At 46.8% G+C, this 8,720-nt stretch overlaps 1 protein-coding gene across 1 annotated transcript; it reads left to right on the forward strand.

Annotated features, from left to right (window-relative positions):
* The first annotated feature begins 2,038 nt into the window (after positions 1-2,038).
* Positions 2,039-6,155, forward strand: Ppp1r3g (protein phosphatase 1 regulatory subunit 3G). The gene has a single exon (XM_071613653.1). The coding sequence runs from the start codon at positions 2,867-2,869 to the stop codon at positions 3,878-3,880; it is 1,014 nt and encodes a 337-aa protein (XP_071469754.1). The 5' UTR covers positions 2,039-2,866; the 3' UTR covers positions 3,881-6,155.
* Positions 6,156-8,720: the final 2,565 nt, after the last annotated feature.

The raw sequence follows: 8,720 nt of genomic DNA on the forward strand, positions 1-8,720 counted from the left end.
GAGGATCCTCCTTCCCCCTGCTCCCTCCCTGTGTGAATCCATAGTGTGCAATGTGTTTTTCACCTCTAGAAAGCTCTCAGATCTATCCATACCACCATCATCTCTCAATCTGGGTGTAATCACAATTCAATTTGCAATGATTGCAATAGCCTCTTATCAGGTTCACCCCATTGTCCTGCCCCCAGCGATCTACATTCTGTATCCAGAATGGCCTTTGCAAAATTTATTTCTGTTTTTTTTTTCAAACCTCTTCAGTGGCTTCAAGGTCAAGAAGCTAAACCCTCTCTACCTTTGTATTCTTCAGCTGGATTACCTTGCTGTCTGTCCAGAGGCCACAAGGGCCTTCTTTCGGTTCTTCCCTCCATGCTGCTTCTGCACAGAGTCTTTGAATGTCTCCCCTCTAGTCCTGTAACTTCCAAGATTCCACTCTGTGCTCAAGGGCTGAGTTTACATAAATGCTGGTCTCCTCCAATATATTGAGAGCTCCATGAGGCTGGGGACCTCTAACATTTCCATCAAAGAGAGGAATGTGGGCTGGAGCTAGGACCAGGGCACTGGCACACCCCTGGGAGTGATGACTACTTAAACTCTGTGTTCTAAGCACCTCACTTTCGTCCTCTAGTCCTGGCCCCAGAGTGGAATGGACATGTCTCCAATGATGGTGGTGGACCAGAGAGTCATCACAACTCTTATTTCTTTGAAGTTCTATATTTTTAAACTATTTTGTGACTTTTATATTAAATTTCCTAATACAGTAATGAGATACATCAAGAGATTATCTTCTTCCCCAAATCATGCAGTTGTTCCAGGAAGATATGCAACATGTATCTTGAACTTCTTTTAAGCCCCACACACAGTTGAGATGAAATTATGGAGCTCCATATAGGGCGCAAAATGACCAGCAAGATCCCAGCAAAGGAACCATCAGGCCCCTTTCTCATGAAACCACCCCTAGATCAGCATCTCTAATAATGGTAGAAATCTTTAATTTATGGATTCAAATCCCACCACAACCAAACTGTGGCTCATGAGTCAATGAAAAAATCTTTCTAGGTCTTTATATCCCATATGTACAATAGGATAATATGATTTCCACCTCACAAGGTTGTTCTGCAAATCAGATAGCTCAGGAAGAGCCCTCAGCACTGATGGGGTATTCAGTGGGTGCTCAATAAATATTAGCCATTAAAATGATCCTTTCATAATCTTCCATTCACCATCTCTTTTATCTGTTCTCTCCCCTATCAACGCACTAAAAACCCCGCCCCTTTAAATCTGCCAACACATAACTTATTTAACTAAGCCTCCGTTAAATAACCTGGGTAAGTTATATTTGCTTTTTTATGTTTCTTGCTTAGTTGATTAGTGGATCAATGTTTCTAGAATCTCAACTTTTTAAAAATTTTTTATTCGTTTTAATTAGTTATACACGACAGTACAAAGACCTTGACATATCATACATTTGAATCAGATGGGATATAATCTCTCATTTTTCTGAGTGTACAGGTTGCAGAATCACAAAGAATCTCAACTTTTACATAAGTAATTGTACACACATCCATATAGGTTAATTACAGTGTAGTCCCCAGAGCCCAGCATAAGCATCTCCTTGGCGGAAACACTTCCAGGCTCCACCCCAGACTTACTGAATCGGACTCTGGGGATGCGGCGCTGAGATCTGCTCCGACTGGCCCGCCCCGTGATGCTGACGCGCGCTCAAGTTTAAGGAAAAACTGGCCTTAAAGCAAAACAAAACCAAAAATACTACTTTGGAAACTCTCGAAATCCCCAGATACTATGAGGCGCTCATCCACCCCTCCACATCCCAGGCTTGGCTTTGTCCCTTTTCAAGGGACTGTCGCGGCTCGGATGGGCAGGGCGGCCGAGTCGGGCGCCCACTCTGTGGCAAAAGCGTCCGGCCGCGGTGGGAGGCGGTGTGCGCCACGTGGGTGCCAGCACCCGCAGGGCCCCCCTCCGCTGCTTCCCCAGCCAGCCGGGACAGCCGACTCGCGGGCGGGACCAGGGGAGGGGCGGGGACGTGCTCTTAGGCCTGGAACGAATGGCCTCCCGCAGCTCTGCGCTGGCGGCTGCGTCCGCTTCCCGCTCGCCCCGGCAAGATCCGCGGCTCAGACGGGACCCGAGCCCACCCGTGCCGCCACTGGGCAGGTAGGTGGGGGCTACGGGTCCAGAGGCAAGCGCGCAGATTGGATCCGGGGGCGCCTTTAAATGTGGGGGCAGAGATGCACCCCTCACTTTTGGGCCGCGCAGGACCTGCAGCTTTCCAAGTTCCCTATAGGCAAGTTTGCCTGCGACAGGGACTCCCTAGATCGATGACAGCCAGGAGGACGATCTTCCTCCAGAAGCCAGAGCTGTCAGGTCGACTTCAGGGGCAAGAAAACGTGGGCCACGCTTCGGTCTTTCAAAGTTGAGCGCAAGTCCTCCACCCGGGACGCTCCAGAGGTGGAACAGACCCGAGTCCCGCTGGGAGTGAGTGGAGAAAGAGGGGAACCCGGACCGCGCCCTTCAGAAATCTTTCTGTCACTTTCTACCCGTGCATTCCGAAGCAGGCGTCCAGGTGTTCTGGTGGCAGCTCCTCCCCGCCCCTGACCCTCCCCCGCGGCGGGCAGGTTCAACTCCCGAGCTGGCCCGAGGCCCTCGTCCTCCTCCCACTGCGTCCTGAGCTGCACCAGCTAAAAGCTGGTGGTTTCGGAGTGGACCTCTTCTCTTCTCTTCCGGGCGGACTGGCGACCGGTCAGCGAGCCCCGGCGGGCGGCGCTGCTCACTCCTTCAATTGCACAGAGATGTTTCCAGAGAATTCTTGAGCCGGGTGTCCGCGGAGGGACAAGCCCAGGGTCCGGATGGTGTCATGGAGTCTCCCGAGACGCAGCTGCAAAGTTCCGAGGTTGTGCCCTTTGCAGAACCTCCACCCGCGGAGGGGCGGCCAACCCCGGAGGTCCTCTGCGTGGAGAGTGGCACTTCGGAAGCCTGGAGCCGTGAAGTTCAGTTCGAAGACAGGCCCTTGTCACCGAAGGAAGAGGCGCCTCTTCCGGAGCCGGAGCCCCTGGAATGCCGCCGCCCTCGCGCGCGCTCCTTCTCCATGCCGGCAGACCCCATTCTAGAGGCGGCCAAGCTCCTGCAGCGGCGCCAGCAGCAGCAGCAGGCCCTTCCGCTGGGCGCGGAGAGCGGTGAGCCAGTTGAGGACGTCCTGCTTAGCCCCGGCGACTGCTGCAAGAAGCGGGTGCAGTTCGCCGACTCTTTGGGGCTGAGCCTGGCCAGCGTGAAGCACTTCAGCGAGGCTGAGGAACCACAGGTGCCTCCCGCCGTGTTTTCGCGCCTCCGCAGCTTCCCGGTGCGTGTGGAGCGTCTGGAACAGCTCGGGGACCTGTTGGCACAGGCGCCCTCCTCCCTCCCGGCGCCGCCTGCCCGACTCCGGCCTCTCTTCCAGCTCCCGGGACACAGCGTTGCAGCGGAGCGCCTGCGACAGCAGCGCGTGTGCCTGGAGTGCGTGCAGTGCTCGGCACCCTCGGGCACGGAGGTGACGGGCTCTGGTAGGGTGCTGGGCTGCCCGGGGCCCAGGGCTGTGACAGTGCGCTACACCTTTACAGAGTGGCGCACATTCCTGGACGTGCCAGCAGAGCTGCAGCCAACAGAAGCGCGGTCGGGGGCCTCTGAACCAGGGTCTGGGGATGCTGAGGAGGAGCCGGGCGCAGAACGCTTCCGCTTCTCGCTGTACCTACCCCCCGGCCTGCAGCCCAAGGAAGGGGAGGATATTTCCGTTCACTTTGCAGTCTGCTACCGCTGTGAGCAGGGCGAGTATTGGGACAACAACGCGGGGACTAATTACACACTGCGCTACGCGCGCCCCACGAATCTGCTCTGAGCCCAAAGCGCTTTGCGGGAACGAGGGAAGGGAAGGGGCTGACCAGCACAACCGAGCTCAGGCGGCTGCTCCCGAGGCACTGGCTGGGATGCTTTGATGAGCGTCGTCGGTCTGGAACGAGTGTGAAGCGAAAGGAGGGAATCGCTAAACCGTAATCTGGAATCCCTAGCAGATACAGGAGCTAGCACTGTGAAACTGGGCAACGCCCCCAACTTCTCTGGTCTCAGTTTTCTTGTTGCTTCTACCTTCCTATATGGCCTTTAGAATTCCCAGCCTGCGTCAGAATGGGAAGAAATCCCCAAGTCCTGAAGCAGAAACTCCAAGAAACGGGCTCTCAACTCCTGATCGCTACCGTACCTGTGGCTCTATGACTTGTTTTTAACAAAGAGATGTCATATTTTCATCTTTCGATGGAGACCAGTGGGAAAAGAATAAAGCGCCCGACCACCGCGCACCACGGGACTGTGCACGCGAGGAACCTAAATACCCCATTCTGTTTCTCAGAGAAAACTGGGTGGTGGCTGGGTCAGACTGTCCTTTTCTTTTAAATGGAATCTGGAAAATGACTGCCCAGACTTGACATTATTTACTTCTCGGATTGTGCACAAATGTCCTTTTAAGAAGTAAGAGGCTGTATTTTACATTTTAGCTCCTGAGTGTTTGGGGAGGCCTTGGCAGTCAGGAGACTTTACTCAGCGGATGGCAAGCGCACTTTAACAATTGTTAAACAGTATTCGCACATTTCCCTCTCTGGTGTAGAAGAGCCCAAATTCCTTAATTGTGAAAAAAATGCTTTCTGCAATGATTTGGGGGTAGCCTTCTGTCCCCCTGCCATAGTAAGATGTTTGGTGAATTAAAATGCTAGAGTAAGCCTTAAAGTAGGCCTCAGCTGTGAGCTTCAAGGACCTGTCACACTTGTCCCAACCTCCTTTGTACAGACAGAACAGCAGGAGACTCCCACTAGGCCATTAGCAGTCAGAGAAGCTGGGCTCTTAGGGGCTGGACTCCAAGTGCAGAGGGTGGGGGATGTGTCCCTTTCAGAGCCACTGAGAGGAGTGGTGCCTTCATGGACCAGGAAACATGCCCAGCACGTAAATGCTGCTGAGACCCAGATGGGCATTCTGTACTGCCACCACAGGCACAGGGTCACTCGCTTCTGGGTGGCTGTGGATGCCAGGGTGATTTGGCCCGGAATGAGGCAGTAGGTGGGCATCCTGGGTAAGGACCTAATTCCACCATACCTTGGTAATCCTTCTTTGGTAATTTAGGCTTTTAAAAAGTTTTCCAGCACAAAGCTAGCTTTGCCAATTAGTTTTGGAATGGTAATGTTTAAGAAGGGATGTTTTTGTTTAGAAGAGGGTCATTGACCAAATTTGGCCCAAAGCCTGTTTCTTCTTTACATTTTTAAATAGTTGAAAAATTCAAGAAACGAATACTATTTTGCCATGAGGATCATATGAAATTTAAATGTGCACATCCAGAAATAAAGTTTTATTGGAACACAGCCACATGCATTTATTTATGTATTCTCTATAGTTGCTCTCATGGTAGCACAGCACAGTTGGGTGGATGCAACAGAGACCATATGCAAAGTGTAAAATATTTACCACCTGGCCCTTTATAGAAAGCTTGTCAATCCTTGTTCCGTATTTTTAAACACTATATGCAGAGAATTATGGTTAATAAGGCAGTTAACCTTTTATGGAATTTTGCTGACTTGAAACAAACTTCCTTTGGGCAAAGGTAAGACTATTACTTTCAGTAATCTTGGTTAAAATAAACATTAAGACACAAGGAAACACAATTACTTACTGAAGGGAGGAATTCTACCTGCTCCATTCTGTCACCTAAAAAATGATCACTGAAATAAAATAACAATCTGAATTAGCATCAAACTACAAAATCTGCCAGATATTCTTTGCCTTTATTATCTATTTTATTTTTGGTGCTTTAAACCCAGAGTCTGGCACATGGTAAGCACATGCTGTACCACAGAGCTACACGCCTAGCCTTCTTTGCCTATAAGTGGAATGTCTACAGGAATAAAAATATTTAGTTTGAACTTTGGATTGGAGAATTCCTTTGACTATGGCAGTGTTTCCCAAGATTAAGTAATCAGGGGGGAATTTTTAAATAATTTATTAACAGAAAGCCACCAGGAGTTGTTAATGAGTTATAATTTATAGTTGAAGTACACTTTTAAAAATGGTCACATTCATGAAATAGTAAATGCTAAATCCATGTATACTTTGTAGAATATTGTATAATAATAAAAATAACCCAGTGATCACAGTGATATCATTTTTCTGTTATCAAATGCAAAAGCAATCAACATCTTTTATGCAATGTCCAGATAGTCTCAGGTCTGACACAAAATGTCTTAAAAGTGCATTATTATATTAGTAACAATGCCTAAATATATTATATTTTAATGCATTTTTAAGTACATTTTAGTTGCAAAGTATTGATAGCACATACAGCCTATAACAGTTTGAAAATGCTGACTTATATGTTCATAACACACTATTTAAATTGTTTTATTACTTAAAATTAAGCTAGAGGATTGGGGGTATCTCCATGGTAAGGAGCAAGCCTTGTATGTGCAAAGTCGTGGGCTTAATTCCCAGACCACAGAAATAAATTAAATTAAAAATAGGAGCTCAATATAATGATCAAAATAGAGGTCTTCTTATCTAGGACTCTTTAAGATAGTATCTGTCAAATCTAGAGTAAGGTAGATTTAAGTCATGATTTTAATTTATTAATTATCATTGTTGTTATTATTTTGGCACTAGAGATTGAATCCAGGGCCTGGTATATGCTAGGCAAGCACTTTACAACTGGGCCAAATTGCTAGCCCAAGAGATACATTTTTAATAAGTCTGTACAACACATTTTGTATTCTTATTGATTTAAAAATATATGATTTTGAATTCCAACCATCAACTTTTTTAAAAATTTATTTTTTAGTTTTAGGTAGACACAATATCTTTATTTTACATTTATGTGGTGCTGTGGATTGAACCCAGTGCCTCGTGCATGCTAGGCGAGCACTCTACCAATGAGCCACAACCCCAGCCCAACCAGCCATCAATTTAAAAAAAATTTTTTTTAGTTGTCAATGGATCTTTATTTTATTTATTGATATGTGGTTCTGAGAATCGAACCCAGTGCCTCACACGTGCTAGGCAAGCGCTCTGCCACTGAGCCAAACCCTAGCCCCCAACCATTAATTTTTAAAGGATGCATTTCATACCTAATGAACATCCAACATGCTTGTTAGGAAAAGAAATACAGCTGTGCTCTCCCCCAAATCTTGGAGAACAGCTTTTCAAAAGTTCAGAATTTTATAAAATATTTTGAACACCCCAATTTTTCTGCAGATGTTTGTAGCTTTCAAAGTTCTAGCAGTGACCATGCTTTTAAATGTTTTCTTTTTTTTTATAAAGTGCCAACTTTTTTTTTTTTTTTTTTTTGGTAGACTAATAGCAAGCTTTCCCCCACCGTGCTATGCTGGGCAAATGATCTATCAATCACTGAGCCATATTCTGGTCCACAGCAAATGTTTTGTAATAAATGTAAAAGAAGTGAAAATAGGTTTTATTCTTAGTCTGCCTGCCTGCTTTCTTTCTTTTTCTTTTCTTTTCTCTCTCTCCCTCCCTCTCTCTCTCTCTCTCTCTCTCTCTCTCTCTCTCTCTCTCTCTCTCTCTCTCTCTCTCTCTTTTAAGGGCAATACTAACCAGTCAGGAATGGTTAGTATTCAAAAGTGTACTTTCTGCGAGGAATGAAAAAAAACCCAGAAACCCAATTTCCACAATGCAGCTGGTGCTTTTGTGCAGCAATATTGATCTCAACTTGAGTGTGAGGGTCATTCTGCTTGAAAATGCAATCAACTTTAAACTCTTATCTGGTTCAGGTGATGAAAAAGGAGTTCTTAGCAACTTAATGGCCCTGTCTTCCCCTAAAGAGATCCTAGTTGCTTCCTTTCAGGCAAATGTGCCTGTGGATCACTGGATCGGGGAATATTGAACATAATGTGTATCTAAAGATTATCTGGATCTGTGGCTGGAAATCTTGCAGTTTGTGTGGACTGAAATTCCCCCTGGAGAGCCCGAGGTTTATTAAGCAAGGTGGACAGCCTGTCTTCAGACCTAACTAAGGAGGCAGGGATTCTGTTGAGGGAACCAGCAGTGGGCTTTGGGAGCCCACTGAGCTCTGGGGACACCAGACACCAGACATCTCTGTCCACCAGGAGTAAGGACTGTGACACAGACACCCTTCCCAAGGCAACTGGGGTGGGGTGGGGGGTAGTCATTGTAACTCACCAACAAAGGTCTTTCTATTTTGATGATCCTCCACTTGCTCTGACCTTCCTCCTTCTCTGACCCAGGGCCAAGGGCTTCCCTGGAATGCTGTAGCTCTGGAGCCTGTCTACCAGGTGCCCTTGTTCATATCATCTTTGGATCCTCAGTGTTGGATCCTTCATGCATCATCTCATGAGTTTTCCATATTTCAGCTTTTTAGCCCAATAGTTATTTTCCATATTTTTATTGGTACATTATAGTTGTACCCAATGGTGGGGGATTTGTCGTTACATATTTGTACATGAACACAATGTAACAATATAATTTGCCTCTGTCATTCCCCAGTACTTCCCCTGTCCCTTCTCTCCTCCCTACACCTGGTCCCTTTCCTCTACTGATCTCTTTTTGATTTAAAAAAAATTTTAAAAATTTATTCTAAGTAGTCATACATGACAGTAGAATGCATTTTGATACATCATACATGAATGGAGTATAACTTCTCATTCTTCTGGTTGTACATGATGTAGAGTTACACA

This window comes from Marmota flaviventris, chromosome 6 (genome assembly GCF_047511675.1).
Source record: "Marmota flaviventris isolate mMarFla1 chromosome 6, mMarFla1.hap1, whole genome shotgun sequence".
Lineage (NCBI taxonomy): Eukaryota > Metazoa > Chordata > Mammalia > Rodentia > Sciuridae > Marmota > Marmota flaviventris.

Coding starts and splice junctions, on each gene's coding strand:
- Ppp1r3g (XM_071613653.1), top strand. CDS start 2,867: ATGGAGTCTCCCGAGACGCAGCTGCAAAGTTCCGAGGTTGTGCCCTTT.